Genomic DNA, 24,431 nt, shown 5'->3' with positions numbered 1-24,431 from the left:
GGTACTTACCTTGCGATGCCGTTCGTGCCCTCCCAAGGTGTGTCCAATTTGTCACTTTTCGGTACAGCGGGACAGGCAACATTTGGTGGTGCATGAAGTTATAGATTTCAAGTGCTGCAGGAGTGACTGCCACACTCTCTGCGTTGCCTTCAATCTAGGGTGGTCTCCCGAACCATGAACGCTTTTTAAAAATTCACATAAAGAGTAAATGCAGTGGCAGATGCGAAACGAGAGACGATTCTGGCTTGTGAGGAGATTCTCTGCTGAGCGTGCTGGCTTGTTTTGATCAATAGAAGAATGACGGACTGATCGATTTGTCGCGCATCGGTCGAGGCAACCAAGGGATAGGTTCTTCACTGTGGTTTTAGCAATAAAGAAGTCTGCATTAGATGACAGCAGATCAGAATCCGAATAGTTGGTAGCCGCCCGCCTCACCAACATCGGGGACTCCTTACAGCACATGCTTCTTCCACTCGCTGCCGTCCGTAGTATGTGACATTCTCTGATGCATGGAAGGTAGTTGTCGTAATTGCACTTGAGGGAGCTGCCTAGATCGACATGAACTGTAGTAAATGCAGACGAGTACATGCCATTACGCGAAGCAGATCGCACTGGAACTCTCGAGGTGTTCCTCCACGTCGAAGGTCTACATACATAGATACACGTATAAATAGGTAGGATAGGGACTCGTAAGCGGTCGCCTGTGTAGCGGAGCGAAAGGCAGGGTCTCGAATTCCCAAGATGCAACTGCAAGGAACGACTGTTGGGGGCACATTCCATTACCCACGGGACCTGGAGACAAGAACCAGTCGCGCTAATGAACTCGTGTTGCGGCCCGCGTACATATTTGGTGTCAGGAGACAAGGACTCCCAGGTCGCCACGGGCAGTTGCCTGGATAACCCAGTGATGTTTCACTTTAGCTTGATGACGTCTCGTAGACTATCGGGAGCCGGTGAGTTATGCTCTAGGTCCCTCAAAAAGGCACCTAACAAACGGTGTTCCGGTACGGGCGCGACCCGCCCTCCCAGAGATGGGCTATTATGACCCCCTTCTCTTCATATTCATCCTCATTCTTGATGCTTCGATCGAAACAGGTAACAGCCTCGACTAGAGGCGCCATGAAGACTGTCGCTGTGAGACAGGTTGTGTGTCAAGCAGGCAGCATAGAATTGGCGGAGCCCGACGGGTATCGCCATCGCATGAAGAAGATCGTTTTTTACTCCAGCGTTGCTAAGCTGCCCAACGTAGTTGTTCACACATAAGAGTGCGGGGATCCAGTTCGGCTGCAACATACTGACTGGCGGTCTGCCTGTCTCGTGCCGGCATTCCGGCACCTTTCCGTCATCAGGATCTCAGCCTCCTGTACGCGATAATGGAGGCACGCGTCATTCCTTCTGCGCAGATAGTGGTGCAGAAGACAGCTGGCGGGAACGAGTCGACAAGAACGGGCAGACAGGGAAAGAAACAAGATTTCTGCTTGGACATTTTAGAGACGGCGTGACCGGCGGCATAACTTCTAGGCCACCTCCAGCTGGTGTTGGTGCTGACCCGCTGCGCTCGTGCCTTCAGCTTAGCGGTTACAAAGATACGCGAAGGGGCAGGTTATGACGCAAGTTCCTCAAATAGTAGACAAATGGGAGAGAGACAAGTTCCCTGTCTTCGGAGGAGGGGAGGCAATATTCACGCCCCCCGCAGAGCAGAATCTCCCTCGGACGTCCGGAAGCCGAGCACATCGATCTAGCCTTACGAACAGAGCAGGACCACAATCCCTTAGTGAACAGAGAGGCAACGCAGACCACCTCAAAAACTCAGCACTCGGTGTTGCTAAGCACTGGGCAGTAGACCTGCAGATTATGTCGAGGCACTCGCAGGGGGAGGCGGGGTCGCTCCTTTCCCTGTTTTAGTCCAACAGCAAAGCGGTGTGAACCGGAAAAACGGTTGAGTCGCACACCAAAAAAGTTCAGGAAGATTTCAGGCTGGTGCCTTATTTTGGACGGGTTGTGGTAACACCCGTGTACATCACGAAGCGTGTAAAAGGGCTAGTGTTATACGCGCTGAAAGGAGTTGGGCGGAACATACAACGCATTTTGACCGAACATCGAGGTAGATTCTTCGCTCTCAAATGCTGTTCGGATACAGGATCTGATTGCGTGAGCCATGCGTGTGAAACCTTGCGTGTCGGTTTCCATGTAATGGATTCGGTTGGCGTTGGTTTACATATACATGTATATTATTTGCCGTGCCCGGGGTATAAGTCTTCACGAAAAGCGACACATATTTGTATCTCAAAATCAATTAGTGACTAGACGTGTTTTGTTCGGCGCCTTGTGCTGCTGATCGTTCCCTGTTGCCAGGAATCCCCCCCCTGTGCTTCAGTCGGGAGTGCAGCGGTATGACTGCCTTAGAAAGATGAGAGGTATACGTTCATACATGCTTGTTGCCTTTTACCGTTTTGAAGCTCTTTGGAACAGTGTATCGCCCTTCAGTTTTTGGGTAGTCTTTCGCTTCAATGAAAATAGCGGCAAATGGGCACCCAGAAAAGATGCGTTTATATATTTCAACAAGGCATTTGCTGAGCCTATTTTGGAAGGGCAAGAATAACCGCAGAGTCAGAAAAACAGCAGCTGCAACCTTAGTAAGATTCGCGGAGCCAGCGACCGTCTGCTCCTCTTAAAAAATTCAACCTCGTGACACATCGTATCGAGAAAATACGGAATCAGGACGAAAAATATTTAAAGGCACGATGATAGGCAGAAGCAGCAAACACATGATTGTTGTCGTCTACCGTTTGACACTGTTGGCATATGTCTCCGCCTTTCGTTGGATTTAATGCGTGGCCCTCTCCTTGTAAACCCGGAACTAGATGGAGAGGGACCGGAGGAGGGAACAGTGTTTGCCAGGTGACGTCACACTGTGCGTCTTCTTCATCTATTGGCACCACTTCTCTCTTCCTTCTTTCATCTACTTTTGCCACTATCATCATTGACTCTTTCTTGTCTCGTTTTTCTTTTCCCTTTTCGTCTTGTTTTTTTCCCCTCGGCAAACATGACCTACAGACTGATGAGAGCTCTTCAGCTCCTTCCGGCTTGTGCGTTCGGATAGGCACAAGGCGAGAAGGGAGAAGAACTGGAAGCGTTCTGTTTTCCTCATGAGAAGCGACCGGAGTCGCACAAGGCATGGGTCTTCCGAGTAGTTTTGCTGCTTGTTCGCGCCTTTGCTGTTCCTTCTTTTTCCCCTGGAGAAAGACGACTTCTCTCTCCGACGAACGTAGACGTAGCAAGGGCGAGTGAAGGAACCCGCCAGTTAGCGTAACTTGCCGCTGACGAGATACGAAAGCCTGATAGCCAGCTAAGCTAGCCAGCAGATCTGTTTTCTGGCGTGCCCAATAATCAACCTGTAGGCCTGGGAAAAGCATTCACAAAGGAAAACAACGCAGACAACAGCGCTGCACAGAAACACGGAGCTTCCTCCACAAAGGAGGAAAACAGTGAAGATGCGCGAGCCGCACAATCGGAAGCATACGCTCTCTAAAAATAAATTAATGGTAAAACTTTTAATAGAAGGAAGAAAACCGAACAGCAAGGCTACAGAAGAGCAACCGTGAAAAACAGACGGCGAGGGAGCTTAGCCCGAAAGGTACGGAGCTACGGAAAGATAAATGACCAGGTACCTTTATTTTAGCTGCGCACATATAAATACGGTGTCAATGGGATCGCCTCTATATATGCATGTCTGCCTCCACACAACATACATATCTGGGAACACCCGCATACGAATTTCCAAATTCGTACACCGGCGTAAGCACAGCCTTGCCTCCTACCAGGAGCATCCAGGAGTCGCAGTCGAGCGGCGAACTGCTTAGTAACAGATGGCGAAGACGGAAAACCGAAAGACGACAGAATGGCGTTGACAAGAGAAGGCACTTGCCACCTAAAGAGAGAGACACAAACAGAAATCCGTGCAGTCCAGCTTTTATGCCACAGTGTTTCTGAAAGAAAGGAGACATGTGTACACGCTCGCATATATATTTATATATGTATCTATATATATGCAGTCCCCTGTATCAGATAAGGCTACGCTTGTTCAAAAGGAAGCCCCTTTGGCGATATTACCAATGCCACGGTGCCCCGAATGGACTGCCACGTAAACTCAAGCGTATATGAGTCTATGCGTAATTATAAAATTATACATGGATACGCACGAGCAGCTAGCCACTTTTATAGTTGGATTACCTTTTCTCTCGAGCCTTGCACTGACAGGGCAAACGGCGAGTTAAGGATTCTCCAAACTAGGTTAGCCTTTTTATACGGACAAACGCGCATGGGACAACGGAAGGACACGCGGAGCTAAGAAAGCCTTTTGCTGAGAGAGAGAGTGAATCCGCCCATGGAAGTGAAGGGGTTCATGCTGCTTCCGTTACTTGTCGAATTTGAGGCGCTTCGACTGCATGGCGTAGAAGCCGAGGAGAGAACGGTAAAAAAGGTCGGCCGACGCACGCAAGGAGGGGACCTCGTGCCACCAGGCTCCAGAAGGCCAAACAGATAAAGGCGTCTGCGACACAGGAGTAGGGTAATCCGCGCAGGCTGTCTTTTCCACGTCTTCCACCTCTTCACTCTCCTCAGTCCGAGTGCTCGCTTTCTTTCTTTGCCCTTTTGTTTCAGGTTCTTCCTGGCTGGCTTCTTTCAAGGAATGGCAGCTATAGGAAGCGATGTTTTCTGTTTCTGCCACCGTTGTCTTTCTTGTACAGGCAGCTTCCACTCTCCGCCCTCTTGGGCTGTGTTCCTCGTCTTCCTCGCCTTCCTCGCTTGCTTCTGGTCTGATTTCGTTGTCGCCTTTCTGACCTAAAATTGCAATGAGCGCCCGATTTGGGCTCAACAGAGACAATGCAGACCGAGGATGCAGTTCAGTAAGATTGATTCCCTCGGAAAAACATTCAAAGAGGAAATGCGTCTCTAGGTCGTGGAGAAGAAGAAGGGATCTGCCAATGCCGTTCTCGATGGGGTCCCACGGAAAAAGCTTGCCATTGTCTGCGACTTGTCCTACGACACCTTCTTGTTCTCTTCTTCCTGCCGACGCTGTCCCGGGCACGTCCCTAAACATTTCAGATGGAGGAGAGGCGGGAAAGGCACCAGAGGAAAAGCAAGTCGCGGGAGACGTGACGCGAGACGAGGCACAAGACGACGTTGCAGACGAAGCAACGGACGTTGGTGAGAGCGGAGTCGACGAGCCTGTGAAAGGCCCAAAAAAGGGGTCGCGGGGTCTGAAGGGCAGCGAAGCCGAAAGGCACAGAGACACCAAAAGAGGCCAGTGAGAGAAAACGCGAGCGGGTGGGGCACAGACAGGCGACGCGGTCAAAGCAAGCGACAGGTGGGACATCACCTCCAGAGAATGCGAACCTCGGAAACGCCAGAATCAGCAAAATGCCAGAGAGCGTCATTGGGGAATATGCGAGGTCATAAATCTGGAAAGGCGCGTGTTGAGCGAGCGCGACAGCTGGCGCTTTTCAGGAGGGAATTCGGGTGTTTGTACTCCGCTGCGTCCCGTTCTCTACCTCTCCTCGGTGCCTTTATCTCCCTGGCGATTTCGCAGTTTCCGTCAGTGTGCGCCTACCGTGCGACTCGCGTCAGACGCTGTACGAGGAGCTCCGGATCACGCGCCATCCCCACCTGCGGCCACAAACCGGAAAAGCGCATAACCAACAGCGGAGACAGAGGCTAGGAAATAGACAGCACGGATGCCGGGCACGAACAAGGCGGGACAGGAGAACAAAGATCGAGAAGAGTACAGGAGGCGAAGCGTACGGCGAATCCCAGACGCGACGAGCGCGGAAAGAGAAGTTCGAGGAACAAGTCTAAGAACGGCGAGGGAAAAAAGCTGTGAAGAATACGAATCGGAACGATCCGCCACCACAGGCAGAAGCGAGCTGAAGCAAAGACGAGGACGAAGGGGGCCGAACGAAACACATATGGGCGGACGCTGTCTTCGCGTCGTTCCGATGACCCTTGAAGAGACGAGTGCAAAAACTGAAGAGACAGAGAAACAAGCAAACACTTTGCACGTTGCCCTCCGGCTAAAACACCGCAGCTTTGCCTCCTCATGAATAGACAGAAGAGAAGGAAAACTCTTCCGTCACTCTCCTGTCAGATGCTTTGAGCGTGTCCTGCGTGCCTCGCCGCCTTACATGAACGATGAAGTCAACGTCTCCCACATTCACGCCCGTGGCTGCGAGATCTGTGGCGAAAAGAACGCGCACTTCGCAGTTTGGGTTGGCAGACTGCGGCGGTTCGTGTCCGTGCAAGATCCGCGGTTCTCGCTCGCCGGCGCTCGCGATTCGGCTACGGCTTGTCAGGCGTCCTGGCTCGGAATCCGGCAGAGGAAAAGAGTCCCCGACAGAAGGCGGAGCCTGGGGTGCAAGCGGCGAAGGCGCGGAGACAGCAGGATATCCAGAAGGCGAGGGGGCGGATGAGGGAGAAGACGAGGAAAAGGAGACCGCGCAAGGCGACGGAGCCGAAGAAACAGGCAACGACGGACCTTTAGGTGGCGCACGAGAAGCACGAACGGAGGGCGATGAGAACGCTTCAACCACCGCACGTCTTCTCTCGCCACTGAGCCCGTGATGCAGAGCCAAGAGTGTTGGAAGTCGCGCGGGAATCGAGGGAGGAGCAGGGAGCGTGGACGGACGAGAAGAAAAGGGAAACGATGCAGACGAATATGTCGAAGATAAAGAACAAACAGACGGTGAGAAGGATGGGAAGGCGGAAAGAGTGGAAACCGCCACGGGATCCGCCGTCTTCGATGTGAGAAGCGTCGGAAAAACATAGTGTTTGAAATAGACATAATGGAACTGTAGACTCTTGAGACATGAGAAGAAAACAATGATTCGGTGAGGCTTTTCCCTGCTTCCTGAAAACGCGCCGCATTCGTGTTCGTTCCTTTCCATCCTTCCGTCGTCTCCCCTGTGAAGTCCCCTTCTTTTTGTCTCCAGTTCCGCAGCTCGATTCGCCTCGTTCATTAAGACGTTAAACAGTACGTGAGCGTGCAAGTCTGCAGGATATATTGCAAACTCCGATCGAAGTGTTTCCCCATGAATTCCGGTCGCTTCATCCCTTTCTTCTTCGTTTCCTCGTTCTTCTCTCGGCTCTTCTTCGTTGCGCCGGAGACCTGACAGGTGACGCTGAAGCTCGCTCCACTGTCTCTTCTTTTTGGCGAGAAACTCTGCCGCCCGCTTGGGACCCCACAACCCCACCGTCTCCTCCACGTTGAGAATGCTCTCGCGGAGAGAATGGCGCCGCGGCAATGCATGCACCGTCTCCCTGACTTGCGGAACAGACGGTGAAGGCTTCAGAAGAGCAGCCTTGTCCTCTGTTTCGTTTTCGCTTGCCTCTGGCGTTTGTCTCGAACGACGCCGCGCTTCTTCCGTGTCTGCGTCCCTCAGCAGACCAGGAGACGGTGGCGGTGAAGGAAAACGAGAACAGGAGGAAGTGGAAGAGGGAGACGAGAGACACGAAGCGGAACAGGCAGGGAGAGGAGTGGACGAAGGAGATGAGGGGAGGGCAGAGGCATCCATTGCACGTAGAGGAGCCGAGCGCGACCCGACAGACAATGGAGGGGAGCGAGGCGTGGGATGACTTGCTTGAGCGGTAGAAGCATTCGAGTATGCGGGCGCAAAGGACGCTACGGCGGGAGTCACCAAGGCATTGATAGTCAACGACCTGACCCGCGCGAGACGAACAAAGACACTCCTAAGGTCCGGAGATAACCACGACGAGAGGAAGATCGTCTGATGGCCTACAACAGAAGATCGAAGAAACGAAGAGAAAAAGTCCAACCCCTGCACCTCGAGGCGACCCCTTCGCACACGTTTAGACATGCATACCTGTCGTTTAGTTACGGGACACCTGTCCCCCAGCGGAGCAGCTTTTTCTCGATCGAGTCTAGCCACCTCCTACCCGAAAAGACCCGGGCTCACACCGTCTCAGACAGAGAGGTCTGACAGCCCTTACGTTGACACTTTCCTATATACGCTCTCTAATTCACATGGAGATGCCCGGCGGAGACAACCCGCATGCCTGTTTTCTGCTTATGAAGCTCAGGTTCTCGCGAGAAATACCAGCCCGGCCACCTCCGGAGAAGCCGTTCGGCGTTGTGTGAGGGTCCGCCCACACTTTCGGAGGCTGGGGATTGGGCAGGCACGGTGTCCCACCTGCTTCGGATTCTTCACTCTGTCTCTTGTCTCCATGCGTTCTCATTTCGCGCGGCTTGTCAAGTTCCTTGTATCTAGTTAGCTCACTGCGTACTTAGGATCAGACCAAAAAAGTTCAGTAATGGCACTAGGAAATAGGAGATCGCGTTACTTCTTGGGACAACGGCTTCCGAACCCCTTTCGGCGCCTTTCTCACCTGGCGGCAATCTTTCTTTGAGCCGGAGAAGAGCCGCTGTCGCCTGCCTGCCTCTCTCGCTCTGTTGAAGCAGCGCAGCCGCGTCGTCCACAACCAGCAAGCTACAACGGCCTAAACACCCGTCTCCGCCTTCTTGGGTGTCTTCTGTCTCATCTGTCTTCGCCCGCCTCTCGTCTGCTGCCGCCTCCGCCTTGTCACCTGTCGGGGTCAGCCGGGTCGTCGCGCGCCTCAAGCTGTCTTTCCAGCTGATGTAGCCGAGATACTCGTCAAGTTTCCCCGGTGTGCAAATCCAGATATGCGCCCTCAGCTTCTCGATGCGGCGGAAAACGCGTACAGAGCAGCCTCGTCGGGAGACGCCTCCCGGCTCGTCTGCGCATTCGGCCTCCTGGCGATCTTCGCCGCCGTCCACATCGGAAACGGCCCTCCGTTCCCGCTTGCCAGCCCCGCGTTCTTCTCCCGCCTCTTGTTGCGCCTGGTAGAAGGCGGTTTCGCCGCTGAGAAGAGCTACGCGCAGCTGCGGCGTGTACCGAAGGAGGGCGAGGAGCTCTGCATGCGTCTGGGTAGCTGTGTCGCGTGTGGGGAGAAGGAAAATACATTGAGGAAACGCCGTCTCCTTCCCTTTCTCGAGCGTCTCCTGAGGATTCTGCGTCGCGTGCGGCCGAGCCTCCCGCTCAACCGCGTTGGCGTTCGCTCTCTTGTCGCCTTCCAGCAGACGCAGAACCACAGCGAGGTGCACAGCTAGCGATTTGCCCGAGTGCATGCGCGAGAGGACAAACAAGTCGTGAGAAGGGGACAGCAAGAGCGGAAGGAGAAACTGCTGAAGAGGAGAGATGGCAGATGCGCGGAAGCAGCGGTGAAGAGCGGCCGCGACAGACGGCGGAAGCAGAGAGGCAGACTGAGGGGACAGAGAAGTAGAAGGGAGAAGAGGAGACGAGAGAACAGACGGGGGCAGCGGGTGAGGAAACAGGACAGAGAGAGGAAGCGGGGGGGGGAGAAGAAGCGGCTCGAGTTCACAGCAGCTGCCTCCCCACAGACGAAGCCTGGGGGGAGGAAGCGCCTGGAGGAATGGAGAGAGACACGCGACCCACCGCGAGGCCAGAGGCGAGAGCGAGTGGATGAATGGCGGCGCGAGTAGTGCGGGAAGAAACGGACAGGAGGCGCCTGCGGGAGGGGCAGCAGTCGGACGAGGAGGGGGCGACGACGAAGGCGACGAAGCAGAACCGCGCATGCCGGTCGACTCGTCTCTTGTGGCGGCAAACAAACACGGGGAAGGCGGAGAAGACGGAGGCCGAGCAGGATCGCACGAAGGCGAGACAGCCGCCGAATGGAAAGGAGAGAAACACCCAGGAGAGAAGAACATCGGAAGAAGGGACGGGCGGCCGCCCTGCGCCGCGACCGGAGCTGCCTCTGAGTCTCCCCTCGCTCTCAAACTTCTCCGTCCTCGAGAGGCAGACGCACACGGATAGGGCGGGGAAGGCGGGAGGCAAAAAGGGGAAGGAGAGGCGCAGAGAGGCCCGGAAGCTGAAGCGGGCTCCGAAGAGGCAGCGCCGTAGGTTTGCCTGGTGTGGAGAGACAACCCGCAGGAGAAGATCGTTCTTGAGTGACGGAGACCGCCCAAAGTCTCCGACGACTCTCCCGTTTTCGGCTGTGAGAAAAAACGCGTCCATGACTGGAGACAGAAGGGACGCGAGAAGTGCAGCCGCCTCGCCCCATTGTGTCTGCTGTGTGTGCATCTTCCTGCCTCGGCCACCCAAGAACGGGAGGCCGCGCACACCTGGACGGGCGAGGAAGACGCGAGGGCGGGGGACAGAGAAGAAGCCGTCCAAGGGGGAGAAGAGAGAAGAGGGAGAGAGGCACCAGAGCCGGAATGCGCCCAGGAAGGACCCGAGGGCAGGAGGCTTAAGTGGCGTCGGCTGTGCCGGCCTCGAACGCATGCGGACCGAATAGGCAACGGTCTGAGCAGCAAGCTTTGTGCAGCGCTCCAAGCGTTGTTCGTGAGATGTGGCAGCTCCCTCGAAGGGTCAGGGAAATTCGCCGTTCCCCTTTGAGCCATGGGTCGCCGGGTGTGAGTGATGGCGGGGAAAACCTCGTCTTTTGCGGCACTTCCCCGGACGCCGGCCCAGACGCCCAGCGCCCTTTTCTCCGGGTTCTTCCTCGCGTTTCCTGCGCTTTGAGCCGCGCGTGTCCTCCTGGTGTGTCTCCTTTTGTCTCCTACCCTCTCTTTCGTCGACGTAGCGTCACAGGGTACACGAAAAAAACGGCCGGGAAGAAGGAGGAAACAGGGGAGAGGAACAGACAGACCGAGACAAGGCACAGAGAAGAGACTGAAGCGAGAGAGAGACAGAGAAACAAAGCGTCAACGGTCAACCAGGCGAGGGGAGACGGCAGGGAAAACTCAGGCGCGAAGAACAGAGACACCACAGTGTTAGGCAACGGTGACAGTCTCGTGAGTAGCCTCGTCCTAGGAACGCACAGAAAAGCATGCCCAGTAAAATAAAAGAGACGGCAGGCATATAATTGACCTAAAAAAGGGCCATCACGAGCGAAACAGCATGAGACGCGGGCGAGACCGACCGCCGCCTCTCCGAGAAAACCGTCGTCCGAGCTGAAAAGTGGGGAGCGTACGGTACTATCCTCGCCTACACGCCTTTAAACTTCTACCCACAGAGTAAGGATTTTTGTCAAAGCGTAGAGCTTCTGTTGCAAGATTATGTCTATTCCGCGCGCCCGGAAGACCAACCCCTGCAAATTAATTACTCGGACCCCGCATGCGGCCCCCGGCCGCAGTGGGGAAGTCGTTACAGACACAGGTGTTTTATCGTGACGTTGTTCGCCATTTTAACAGAAGAGGAAACAGCACGGTTCTTGTCCTTCCTTTAGTAAAGAGAAAGAAACATGCTGGGAAACGGGAAGCATCCAATGACAAAGGGGGTATAATCCTCACCCTAGCTCGACAGAGACAGCTCGAGGAGACGGCCGCATCAAGACACCGAACTGCACGCCCGACACGAAGCTGTGCGGCTCTTCACTCCTCTGCGCCGCAGTTTTTTCATTTAAACCTGTACACGCCTGTAATACAATTTACTCGTGTACGGACGCAAACGCATATTCATATGCACCTGCTTTCTTGGCCAGGATCGTTCTGACTGCAGAAAATGTACATAAAACCGACTGGGTTACTGTAGCGCATATATTACCCCTTACATAAAGGGGTCGTTCCCAAACCACCGGATCGTGTTGGCTAGGGTAACTAATCCACTTATCACGCTAATAGCTAGTTATTGAGAGACCCTCACGAACCCCCCAAACCATAACCTCGTCATCTCAAGGGTTTGCGGCAGAAGCGATTGTCTGTATCTCATTACTGAAGCATATTCAATGCCCCATAGTACGAATACAAACCACGTACTTAAGTGTGAAGAACCGGTAGATACATGGATTTCGTGTAGAGTGGGTGGTTCAGTTGTTATCTGATTGGTATTGCATGGCTGATGACGGATGATTCTTAGTGGGAGCACACTTCCTTATGGCAAAGTACGGTTTGCCGGCACTCGAGTTCACTCGCTGCTCGAAGAGCCGACCGGGCCCTGGGCTGTAAGTGGCCCAGCAAGGCGGCTGTAAAAGGAACGCCGGTCTCCACCATCGACATTTTTGTCAACCCTGAATGACTGCGAGAGGCCCACAGGTGAGGTGCCGCACGATTTTTAGGTTGCATCAACGGTCGCCTGTGTATACACCAAAAAACGGACATCTACCGGGAACGGGGATCCTTTTGGGTTCAGCGTCCGTTTTCAGTCCTGGCACCTGACTTAGCTCTTTGAAAATCCAGGAATATGCGTTCAAGATCGTGGGAAAATTCGACGCCTTGGAGAGAATCGTGTTTGTTCCGGCACTGTTTTGCGGTCCGATCTGGGAGCGGCCGGCCGGCACACCTTGTCTTTTAAATACGGTGCGCTCTAAACTCAAATTCATCCTATAATTTGGTTTCTTAGTGGCAGTGACCTTTGTATTCCAAATAATTCGAGGTACCACCCTAGCGTTTAAATGTACTTCAGAAGCATCTCGCGCAATTGCTACCGTTCACTATCCAACTAGAGAAGTAGCATCAGGATGGGAATTTAGCATGCTGCATGTTACAACTGCCTCTTCCCTATTCTTTTGTATTCTAATTCACATGACTCGAGGCATGTATAACTTGATGAATAGTTATTCAACAACCACTTGGATGTCTGGTTTAGTTTCCTATCTACTCGCTAGAGCGACTACCTGTCTCGGATACGAACTACCATGACGACAGGTTAGTTTCTGTTAGCTGCAGTTCCTGCAAGGAAGTCTCTGCCACAGGCTTGGCACGCAATATGCGTCGTTTGCAACATTGGTACCCACCCGTGAATTCTCAGTGGTAGTTGTCAGTTCTTCAAAGACCAAGAAACGACCAAATTCTGCTCTGGCGTGACACTCTCACAGGCACGGGTACAGTTTGCACACATCAACGGTCGCGCTACGCGCCGAAACCCCAGTACATATCAGGCGAAAAACTGAGGTTCAAGCAGCACTTGAATCCCTGAGGGCGGCGAGGCGGTTGAAAAAATGGATTTACTGCTATGATAACCGAATGCATCCCGAGCAAATCCCGACGGCTCGGGGGCGCCCCCCTCGCGGTCATGCGGAAGCATGTGCTGCCGGATCCGGAAAGAAAATCACATGTGGCGACCAAGCTCACCGCTTGCGGTTGGGCCATACTCCACGTCGAGTGCGACCTGCCTTTTGTAGTCCTCTTGGTCGCCTTCGCTGTGCATCACGCTCTTCAGCATCCGCAGCATTATTGTGACTTCCTGCCGGCGTAGCCGGTGGCGTTCACCGCCACCGGTGACTCGGCTATAATCTCAAGCGGCTGCTCCCTAAGACAAAATCATCGCGGAGGAAGTCCCGCCGCCTACACGGCCGCGCAGGTTCCGAGGTGAGCCAAAGGAGCGGCTAGAGCGTGTCTTGACGCGCCTCACCAGCCCAGGAGAGAGAAAGGGGTTCTTCCGACTCCTCTTGCTAATCGAAGTCGCGAATCCGAGATTCTCACGGAACTGAATCTCACTGGCACCGATCCGACGGGAACTCTACTCCAAGCTTTTCCTTAACTGCATCGCGAGCTTGCCTTGCCCGATCAAGGGCTGCAGCGACCCGAAAGCTCTCCCTCTGACGCATGTCATTACGGGCCAGAAGGGCTTTTGCTTCGTCAATATCATCGCAGTGGTCATTCCTGTACGCCGTTGCTTTATGTTTGAGCGATTCATTGTTCTTGAGTTTCTCGGGGTCAGTACCCCGGTACGCCTGGCTTGCGAAGGATTGTAACGTCATGGACGACTGATTCATTCTATTGACCACTTCACTGGGCGTTCGAGACGGCTGTGGCAGAGGGGCTCTGGGTACCGACTCCGGCGAAGGGACAGGCGTCGGCTTAGTAGCCGGTGGAGTTTTGGGGGACTGGCCTGGATGAGCCGGTGTCGGCTTAGTAGCCGGTGGAGTTTCTGGTGGCGATTGTGGCGAAGGCCCGCCGCAGCCGTCCAGCGGGTACTCTACTCCAAGTTTGGTGTGTACTAAATCGCGAGCATGAAGTCCCCGGTGTAAAGCTGCAGAGACCTGCTTGCGCGTATGTTCATCCATGTCGGCGCTCTCCAGATGGCTCCGAGCTTGATCCAAATTGTCACAGTGTTCACTCAGCCATCGCACAGCTACGGTTTTTAGCCATGCATTATGCTTCTGGGTATCGTCGTCAGTGCCCTCTTTATGCTTGCCTCCCACGTCTTCTAACTGGCCGGACGTTTCCTTTAGAGCAGTAATTACTTGGCTGGGGCTCCGTGTAGGCACTGGCAGAGGAGCTCTGGGTACCGACCCCGGCGAAGGGACAGGTGTCGGCTTAGTAGCCGGTGGAGTTTTGGGGGACTGGCCTGGATGAGCCGGTGTCGGCTTAGTAGCCGGTGGAGTTTCTGGTGGCGATTGTGGCGAAGGCCCGCCGCAGCCGTCCAGCGGGTACTCTACTCCAAGTTTGGTGTGTACTAAATCGCGAGCATGAAGTCCCCGGTGTAAAGCTGCAGAGACCTGCTTGCGCGTATGTTCATCCATGTCGGCGCTCTCCAGATGGCTCCGAGCTTGATCCAAATTGTCACAGTGTTCACTCAGCCATCGCACAGCTACGGTTTTTAGCCATGCATTATGCTTCTGGGTATCGTCGTCAGTGCCCTCTTTATGCTTGCCTCCCACGTCTTCTAACTGGCCGGACGTTTCCTTTAGAGCAGTAATTACTTGGCTGGGGCTCCGTGTAGGCACTGGCAGAGGAGCTCTGGGTACCGACTGTGGCGAAACATCTCCTTCCTTGCCAGTCTGCTTAGGCTGGGTGGGTTGTCCTGGAGTTTCGCCATCCTTGCTGGTCGTTTCAGATTTGGTTGGTTGCTCTGAGGACGTATCTCTCGCCTGGCCTGGAAGGTCAGGTAGCGAAGTAGTCGAGGCTGCAACCCCTGTAGCCGTGAAAGTACCTCCGGTACCCAAAAGATTTGATTCACTCGCAGCATGACGATCAGAACGTGGATGCCTTCCGCGGTGACCTCTGATCCGACCTAGAGCTCTGCGTGCTCGGTCCCCCAGCCGCCTAAATCCGGCGGCAACTCGGTGTCTCAGGCCTCGCCTGGGACTTCCATTGGCCGCTTTGCCTGTGGAAGCTTGAAAAAAAGACTGGAGTGCCCAAGAGGCTGCATTGCCACTCTCTGCCGGCTCTGAGGCGACATGAGGCGCGTCGGCTGCTAGTGAGTTCCAGTCGTCGGCCCCTTGGTACCGAAGGCCCCAGACAGTCGTCTCGCCGAAACGCAGTATTACAACGGTGAACAGCACCAGATAATGCCACGTCTCTGACCCCATCGCTAAGAACTGAGACGAGTGGAAGGAACAAATATGTCCGTGGGAGCTGTATGCAGGCTTTTATGGAGCGAAAAACAAGCCGCCCGCAGAACACTTTTCCGTAACGTGTCACGACCTCCAAACCTCCAGGATCACTGACTTGTTTCGCCAACGCCGTGGGTGCCTAGCGACAGTATTTGACAGGGCCAGCGCTGTACAAGACAGTGGTCCGTTCGGTCACCAAATCTACTAGGTTACTCTTTTCACTCTACAGTCAAATTAGCGGTGTCTAGTGTTGATGTACAACAGACGCCCTCCTTGTTAAAAAACGGGAATGTTACGATGGAAGTCTTTTCGGCCTCACTGTTGTGGTGTTGGTGTCTACACAGGAGCCGCTAGCTGACGGTACATCCGGCGCCGGGGCCGTACACCGTCCCCATCGGGAGAAATGCAACTGCAGTGGGGATTCTGCGTACCAGGCCAACAGTTTACGAGGGTTCACGACAAAAATTTATTTTCCACACGAAACATAATGAGGAAAAGTCTCGTTTGGCAGGTCAACCATGGCCAAGTCACACCTTTCGAATTTGCGCTTCTCTTGAGGGATCCCGCCAAAGGATCAGCGCCCGCGGGGCCACTGGGCCACTCCACTACGCTGGTGCCTTGAGGGGATTCGCAAAACCCCAGGCGTGCTCCCTCGGGAGGCCTGGAACCTTGTCTACTGGGAAGTATGCGAAGCGCAGAAGTATACCAGCAAGAATTTAAAGGAGGGTGAATGGCGAGCATCGGCCACCATAATGTGCTAGAACACACCATTCAAGTACGATATATTTATATAATTGTGGTGTCAAGGGGAAAGTGTTCACACCACTTCGAGTACGATAGTACTGATCATATTCGCATGTGAGTAGTACTTTTGTCTCGCGCATCCCTGGAGTGCTGTACAAGTCAGTTTTGATTCCTTCCGGGCCTTCGGACGTCGGAGTAAGTGAGTGTGCGACGTGGTCTGTGTGGCAGGTGCACGCAAGGTACTGTGTGGCGAACAAAAAGACCTAGGGTAGGGGGTGAACACGAGCACTGAAGTGGATGCTGCTGATGCACTCCTGCGCTTATGCTCCACCCACGAGCCTGTGAGGAGACACATTGCTCGGTTGTCTCGTTCCCTAATGATGTACGGCCATTCCGATGGTGGTAGGCGTTCCACGCTTCGTGGTTCGATGAGACACCCGGGCTTCTACAATTTTTTAATCGATGGCGGTTCACGGAAGGACCGAGGCACTGCGGTGCCTGTTGGCAACATGACAGTACACAACGAAACTGGTCTTTGAAAAAAATGGGAAGGTAGCAGGGAAGAAAAATACATTGAGGAGACGCCGTCTCCTTCCCTTTCTCGAGCGTCCCCTGAGGATTCTGCGTCGCGTGCGGCCGAGCCTCCCGCTCAACCGCGTTGGCGTTCGCTCTCTTGTCGCCTTCCAGCAGACGCAGAACCACAGCGAGGTGCACAGCTAGCGATTTGCCCGAGTGCATGCGCGAGAGGACAAACAAGTCGTGAGAAGGGGACAGCAAGAGCGGAAGGAGAAACTGCTGAAGAGGAGAGATGGCAGATGCGCGGAAGCAGCGGTGAAGAGCGGCCGCGACACACGGGGGGTGGGGGGTGGGGGAAAACAGAGAGGCAGACTGCGGGGACAGAGAGGTAGAAGGGAGAAGAGGAGACGAGAGAACAGACGGGGGCAGCGGGTGAGGAAACAGGACAGAGAGAGGAGGCGGCGGGAGGGAGAAGACGCCAGTCGAGTTCACAGCAGCTGCCTCCCCACAGACGAACCCTGGGGAGCGGAAGCGCCTGGAGGAATGGAGAGAGACACGCAAAAAGAGGCAGATGCCTCAGGGATATCCGTTCCCTCCCTCCCCCCGTCGTGCGGAAGCATGTGCTGCCGGATCCGGAAAGAAAATCACATGTGGCGACCAAGCTCACCGCTTGCGGTTGGGCCATACTCCACGTCGAGTGCGACCTGCCTTTTGTAGTCCTCTTGGTCGCCTTCGCTGTGCATCACGCTCTTCAGCATCCGCAGCATTATTGTGACTTCCTGCCGGCGTAGCCGGTGGCGTTCACCGCCACCGGTGACTCGGCTATAATCTCAAGCGGCTGCTCCCTAAGACAAAATCATCGCGGAGGAAGTCCCGCCGCCTACACGGCCGCGCAGTTTCCGAGGTGAGCCAAAGGAGCGGCTAGAGCGTGTCTTGACGCGCCTCACCAGTCCAGGAGAGAGAAAGGGGTTCTTCCGACTCCTCTTGCTAATCGAAGTCGCGAATCCGAGATTCTCACGGAACTGAATCTCACTGGCACCGATCCGGCGGGAACTCTACTCCAAGTTTTTCCTTAGCTGCATCGCGAGCTAGCCTTGCCCGATCAAGGGCTGCAGCGACCCGAAAGCTCTCCGTCTGACGCATGTCATTACGGGCCAGAAGGGCTTTTGCTTCGTCAATATCATCGCAGTGGTCATTCCTGTACACCGTTGCTTTAAGTTTGAGCGATTCATTGTTCCTGAGTTTCTCGGGGTCAGAACCCCGGTACGCCTGGCTTGCGAAGGATTGTAACATCGTGGACGACTGATTCATTCTGTTGACCACTTCACTGGGCGTTCGAGACGGCTGTGGCAGAGGGGCTCTGGGTACCGACTCCGGCGAAGGGACAGGCGTCGGCTTAGTAGCCGGTGGAGTTTGGGGGGACTGGCCTCGAGGAGGCGGTGTCGGCTTAGTAGCCGGTGGAGTTTGGGGGGACTGGCCTCGAGGAGCCGGTGTCGGCTTAGTAGCCGGTGGAGTTTTGGGGGACTGGCCTGGATGAGCCGGTGTCGGCTTAGTAGCCGGTGGAGTTTTGGGGGACTGGCCTGGATGAGCCGGTGTCGGCTTAGTAGCCGGTGGAGTTTTGGGGGACTGGCCTGGATGAGCCGGTGTCGGCTTAGTAGCCGGTGGAGTTTTGGGGGACTGGCCTGGATGAGCCAGTGTCGGCTTAGTAGCCGGTGGAGTTTTGGGGGACTGGCCTGGATGAGCCGGTGTCGGCTTAGTAGCCGGTGGAGTTTCTGGTGGCGATTGTGGCGAAGGCCCGCCGCAGCCGTCCAGCGGGTACTCTACTCCAAGTTTGGTGTGTACTAAATCGCGAGCATGAAGTCCCCGGTGTAAAGCTGCAGAGACCTGCTTGCGCGTATGTTCATCCATGTCGGCGCTCTCCAGAAGGCTCCGAGCTTGATCCAAATTGTCACAGTGTTCACTCAGCCATCGCACAGCTACGGTTTTTAGCCATGCATTATGCTTCTGGGTATCGTCGTCAGTGCCCTCTTTATGCTTGCCTCCCACGTCTTCTAACTGGCCGGACGTTTCCTTTAGAGCAGTAATTACTTGGCTGGGGCTCCGTGTAGGCACTGGCAGAGGAGCTCTGGGTACCGACCCCGGCGAAGGGACAGGTGTCGGCTTAGTAGCCGGTGGAGTTTTGGGGGACTGGCCTGGATGAGCCGGTGTCGGCTTAGTAGCCGGTGGAGTTTTGGGGGACTGGCCTGGATGAGCCGGTGTCGGCTTAGTAGCCGGTGGAGTTTCTGGTGGCGATTGTGGCGAAGGCCCGCCGCAGCCGTCCAGCGGGTACTCTACTCCAAGTTTGGTGTGTACTAAATCGCGAGCATGAAGTCCCCGGTGTAAAGCTGCAGAGACCTGCTTGCGCGTATGTTCATCCATGTCGGCGCTCTCCAGAAGGCTCCGAGCTTGATCCAAATTGTCACAGTGTTCACTCAGCCATCGCACAGCTACGGTTTTTAGCCATGCATTATGCTTCTGGGTATCGTCGTCAGTGCCCTCTTTATGCTTGCCTCCCACGTCTTCTAACTGGCCGGACGTTTCCTTTAGAGCAGTAATTACTTGGCTGGGGCTCCGTGTAGGCACTGGCAGAGGAGTTCTGGGCGGTACTTGTGGGGACAGTCCTGGGCGTTTGGGTGTTGGCGGTGGCTCATCTGTTGCAGGGCCGGATGGCGACGGAACAGATGGAGATTCTACGGGCTGTTCTGGCGAGGCCCCGCTGTCCATAATTCTGTCGTCAGGCAGGGACTGAGTAGAGCCTATGCCCTCTCTTTCCCTGTATGTGCCTTCGGTACCCATGAGACCTGCTTCACTGTCAGCTCGCCTAACTGGAAGCTGAGCGCCGCGGCGACCTCTGATCCGACCTAGAGCTCTGCGTGCTCGGTCCCCCAGCCGCCTAAATCCGGCGGCAACTCGGTGTCTCAGGCCTCGCCTGGGACTTCCATTGGCCGCTTTGCCTGTGGAAGCTTGAAAAAAAGACTGGAGTGCCCAAGAGGCTGCATTGCCACTCTCTGCCGGCTCTGAGGCGACATGAGGCGCGTCGGCCGCTAGTGAGTTCCAGTCGTCGGCCCCTTGGTACCGAAGGCCCCAGACAGCCGTCTCACCGAAACGCAGTATTACAACGGTGAACAGCACCAGATAATGCCACGTCCCTGACACCATCGCTAAGAACTGAGACGAGTGGAAGGAACAAATATGTCCGTGGGAGCTGTATGCAGGCTTTTATGGAGCGAAAAACAAGCCGCCCGCAGAACACTTTTCCGTAACGTGTCACGACCTCCAAACCTCCAGGATCACTGACTTGTTTCGCCAACGCCGTGGGTGCCTAGCGACAGTATTTGACAGGGCCAGCGCTGTACAAGACAGTGGTCAGTACGGTCACCAAATCTACTAGGTTACTCTTTTCACTCTACAGTCAAATTAGCGGTGTCTAGTGTTGATGTACAACAGACGCCCTCCTTGTTAAAAAACGGGAATGTTACGATGGAAGTCTTTTCGGCCTCACTGTTGTGGTGTTGGTGTCTACACAGGAGCCGCTAGCTGACGGTACATCCGGCGCCGGGGCCGTACACCGTCCCCATCGGGAGAAATGCAACTGCAGTGGGGATGCTGCGTACCAGGCCAACAGTTTACGAGGGTTCACGACAAAAATTTATTTTCCACACGAAACGTAATGAGGAAAAGTCTCGTTTGGCAGGTCAACCATGGCCAAGTCACACCTTTCGAATTTGCGCTTCTCTTGAGGGATCCCGCCAAAGGATCAGCGCCCGCGGGGCCACTGGGCCACTCCACTACGCTGGTGCCTTGAGGGGATTCGCAAAACCCCAGGCGTGCTCCCTCGGGAGGCCTGGAACCTTGTCTACTGGGAAGTATGCGAAGCGCAGAAGTATACCAGCAAGAATTTAAAGGAGGGTGAATGGCGAGCATCGGCCACCATAATGTGCTAGAACACACCATTCAAGTACGATATATTTATATAATTGTGGTGTCAAGGGGAAAGTGTTCACACCACTTCGAGTACGATAGTACTGATCATATTCGCATGTGAGTAGTACTTTTGTCTCGCGCATCCCTGGAGTGCTGTACAAGTCAGTTTTGATTCCTTCCGGGCCTTCGGACGTCGGAGTAAGTGAGTGTGCGACGTGGTCTGTGTGGCAGGTGCACGCAAGGTACTGTGTGGCGAACAAAAAGACCTAGGGTAGGGGGTGAACACGAGCACTGAAGTGGATGCTGCTGATGCACTCCTGCGCTTATGCTCCACCCACGAGCCTGTGAGGAGACACATTGCTCGGTTGTCTCGTTCCCTAATGATGTACGGCCATTCCGATGGTGGTAGGCGTTCCACGCTTCGTGGTTCGATGAGACACCCGGGCTTCTACAATTTTTTAATCGATGGCGGTTCACGGAAGGACCGAGGCACTGCGGTGCCTGTTGGCAACATGACAGTACACAACGAAACTGGTCTTTGAAAAAAATGGGAAGGTAGCAGGGAAGAAAAATACATTGAGGAGACGCCGTCTCCTCCCCTTTCTCGAGCGTCCCCTGAGGATTCTGCGTCGCGTGCGGCCGAGCCTCCCGCTCAACCGCGTTGGCGTTCGCTCTCTTGTCGCCTTCCAGCAGACGCAGAACCACAGCGAGGTGCACAGCTAGCGATTTGCCCGAGTGCATGCGCGAGAGGACAAACAAGTCGTGAGAAGGGGACAGCAAGAGCGGAAGGAGAAACTCCTGAAGAGGAGAGATGGCAGATGCGCGGAAGCAGCGGTGAAGAGCGGCCGCGACACACGGGGGGTGGGGGGTGGGGGAAAACAGAGAGGCAGACTGCGGGGACAGAGAGGTAGAAGGGAGAAGAGGAGACGAGAGAACAGACGGGGGCAGCGGGTGAGGAAACAGGACAGAGAGAGGAGGCGGCGGGAGGGAGAAGACGCCAGTCGAGTTCACAGCAGCTGCCTCCCCACAGACGAACCCTGGGGAGCGGAAGCGCCTGGAGGAATGGAGAGAGACACGCAAAAAGAGGCAGATGCCTCAGGGATATCCGTTCCCTCCCTCCCCCCGTCGTGCGGAAGCATGTGCTGCCGGATCCGGAAAGAAAATCACATGTGGCGACCAAGCTCACCGCTTGCGGTTGGGCCATACTCCACGTCGAGTGCGACCTGCCTTTTGTAGTCCTCTTGGTCGCCTTCGCTGTGCATCACGCTCTTCAGCATCCGCAGCATTATTGTGACTTCCTGCCGGCGTAGCCGGTGGCGTTCACCGCCACCGGTGACTCGGCTATAATCTCAAGCGGCTGCTCCCTAAGACAAAATCATCGCGGAGGAAGTCCCGCCGCCTACACGGCCGCGCAGTTTCCGAGGTGAGCCAAAGGAGCGGCTAGAGCGTGTCTTGACGCGCCTCACCAGTCCAGGAGAGAGAAAGGGGTTCTTCCGACTCCTCTTGCTAATCGAAGTCGCGAATCCGAGATTCTCACGGAACTGAATCTCACTGGCACCGATCCGGCGGGAACTCTACTCCAAGTTTTTCCTTAGCTGCATCGCGAGCTAGCCTTGCCCGATCAAGGGCTGCAGCGACCCGAAAGCTCTCCGTCTGACGCATGTCATTACGGGCCAGAAGGGCTTTTGCTTCGTCAATATCATCGCAGTGGTCATTCCTGTACACCGTTGCTTTAAGTTTGAGCGATTCATTGTTCCTGAGTTTCTCGGGGTCAGTACCCCGGTACGCCTGGCTTGCGAAGGATTGTAACATCATGGACGACTGATTCATTCTGTTGACCACTTCACTGGGCGTTCGAGACGGCTGTGGCAGAGGGGCTCTGGGTACCGACTCCGGCGAAGGGACAGGCGTCGGCTTAGTAGCCGGTGGAGTTTGGGGGGACTGGCCTCGAGGAGGCGGTGTCGGCTTAGTAGCTGGTGGAGTTTTGGGGGACTGGCCTCGAGGAGCCGGTGTCGGCTTAGTAGCCGGTGGAGTTTTGGGGGACTGGCCTCGAGGAGCCGGTGTCGGCTTAGTAGCCGGTGGAGTTTTGGGGGACTGGCCTGGATGAGCCGGTGTCGGCTTAGTAGCCGGTGGAGTTTTGGGGGACTGGCCTGGATGAGCCGGTGTCGGCTTAGTAGCCGGTGGAGTTTCTGGTGGCGGTTGTGGCGAAGGCCCGCCGCAGCCGTCCAGCGGGTACTCTACTCCAAGTTTGGTGTGTACTAAATCGCGAGCATGAAGTCCCCGGTGTAAAGCTGCAGAGACCTGCTTGCGCGTATGTTCATCCATGTCGGCGCTCTCCAGAAGGCTCCGAGCTTGATCCAAATTGTCACAGTGTTCACTCAGCCATCGCACAGCTACGGTTTTTAGCCATGCATTATGCTTCTGGGTATCGTCGTCAGTGCCCTCTTTATGCTTGCCTCCCACGTCTTCTAACTGGCCGGACGTTTCCTTTAGAGCAGTAATTACTTGGCTGGGGCTCCGTGTAGGCACTGGCAGAGGAGTTCTGGGCGGTACTTGTGGGGACAGTCCTGGGCGTTTGGGTGTTGGCGGTGGCTCATCTGTTGCAGGGCCGGATGGCGACGGAACAGATGGAGATTCTACGGGCTGTTCTGGCGAGGCCCCGCTGTCCATAATTCTGTCGTCAGGCAGGGACTGAGTAGAGCCTATGCCCTCTCTTTCCCTGTATGTGCCTTCGGTACCCATGAGACCTGCTTCACTGTCAGCTCGCCTAACTGGAAGCTGAGCGCCGCGGCGACCTCTGATCCGACCTAGAGCTCTGCGTGCTCGGTCCCCCAGCCGCCTAAATCCGGCGGCAACTCGGTGTCTCAGGCCTCGCCTGGGACTTCCATTGGCCGCTTTGCCTGTGGAAGCTTGAAAAAAAGACTGGAGTGCCCAAGAGGCTGCATTGCCACTCTCTGCCGGCTCTGAGGCGACATGAGGCGCGTCGGCCGCTAGTGAGTTCCAGTCGTCGGCCCCTTGGTACCGAAGGCCCCAGACAGCCGTCTCGCCGAAACGCAGTATTACAACGGTGAACAGCACCAGATAATGCCACGTCCCTGACACCATCGCTAAGAACTGAGACGAGTGGAAGGAACAAATATGTTCGTGGGAGCTGTATGCAGGCTTTTATGGAGCGAAAAACAAGCCGCCCGCAGAACACTTTTCCGTAACGTGTCACGACCTCCAAACCTCCAGGATCACTGACTTGTTTCGCCAACGCCGTGGGTGCCTAGCGACAGTATTTGACAGGGCCAGCGCTGTACAAGACAGTGGTCCGTTCGGTCACCAAATCTACTAGGTTACTCTTTTCACTCTACAGTCAAATTAGCGGTGTCTAGTGTTGATGTACAACAGACGCCCTCCTTGTTAAAAAACGGGAATGTTACGATGGAAGTCTTTTCGGCCTCACTGTTGTGGTGTTGGTGTCTACACAGGAGCCGCTAGCTGACGGTACATCCGGCGCCGGGGCCGTACACCGTCCCCATCGGGAGAAATGCAACTGCAGTGGGGATTCTGCGTACCAGGCCAACAGTTTACGAGGGTTCACGACAAAAATTTATTTTCCACACGAAACATAATGAGGAAAAGTCTCGTTTGGCAGGTCAACCATGGCCAAGTCACACCTTTCGAATTTGCGCTTCTCTTGAGGGATCCCGCCAAAGGATCAGCGCCCGCGGGGCCACTGGGCCACTCCACTACGCTGGTGCCTTGAGGGGATTCGCAAAACCCCAGGCGTGCTCCCTCGGGAGGCCTGGAACCTTGTCTACTGGGAAGTATGCGAAGCGCAGAAGTATACCAGCAAGAATTAAAGGAGGGTGAATGGCGAGCATCGGCCACCA

General features: G+C 55.1%; 4 protein-coding genes across 4 annotated transcripts; all 4 read right to left on the bottom strand.

Moving 5' to 3' along the window:
• Nucleotides 1-4,417: 4,417 nt before the first annotated feature.
• Nucleotides 4,418-10,453, bottom strand: NCLIV_038090 (helicase conserved C-terminal domain-containing protein; the record flags this gene model as incomplete). Its single annotated transcript, XM_003884010.1, has 4 exons — nucleotides 4,418-5,261; nucleotides 5,612-5,667; nucleotides 6,183-7,789; nucleotides 8,299-10,453. The coding sequence occupies 4 exons, from the start codon at nucleotides 10,451-10,453 to the stop codon at nucleotides 4,418-4,420; spliced, it is 4,662 nt and encodes a 1,553-aa protein (XP_003884059.1).
• A 3,032-nt stretch (nucleotides 10,454-13,485) lies between these two features.
• On the bottom strand, nucleotides 13,486-15,306 carry NCLIV_038080 (hypothetical protein; the record flags this gene model as incomplete). The annotated part of the gene is made up of 1 exon (XM_003884009.1): nucleotides 13,486-15,306. The coding sequence occupies one exon, from the start codon at nucleotides 15,304-15,306 to the stop codon at nucleotides 13,486-13,488; it is 1,821 nt and encodes a 606-aa protein (XP_003884058.1).
• Nucleotides 15,307-17,619: 2,313 nt separating this feature from the next.
• NCLIV_038070 (hypothetical protein) lies at nucleotides 17,620-19,788 on the bottom strand (the record flags this gene model as incomplete). Its single annotated transcript, XM_003884008.1, has 1 exon — nucleotides 17,620-19,788. One exon carries the CDS (start codon nucleotides 19,786-19,788, stop codon nucleotides 17,620-17,622), a length of 2,169 nt encoding a protein of 722 aa, XP_003884057.1.
• Nucleotides 19,789-22,101: 2,313 nt separating this feature from the next.
• Nucleotides 22,102-23,658, bottom strand: NCLIV_038060 (hypothetical protein; the record flags this gene model as incomplete). The annotated part of the gene is made up of 1 exon (XM_003884007.1): nucleotides 22,102-23,658. One exon carries the CDS (start codon nucleotides 23,656-23,658, stop codon nucleotides 22,102-22,104), a length of 1,557 nt encoding a protein of 518 aa, XP_003884056.1.
• Nucleotides 23,659-24,431: the final 773 nt, after the last annotated feature.

This window comes from Neospora caninum, chromosome VIII (genome assembly GCF_000208865.1).
Source record: "Neospora caninum Liverpool complete genome, chromosome VIII".
In the NCBI taxonomy this organism is placed as follows: Eukaryota; Apicomplexa; class Conoidasida; order Eucoccidiorida; family Sarcocystidae; genus Neospora; species Neospora caninum.
This window is presented reverse-complemented; position numbering and strand designations above follow the sequence as displayed.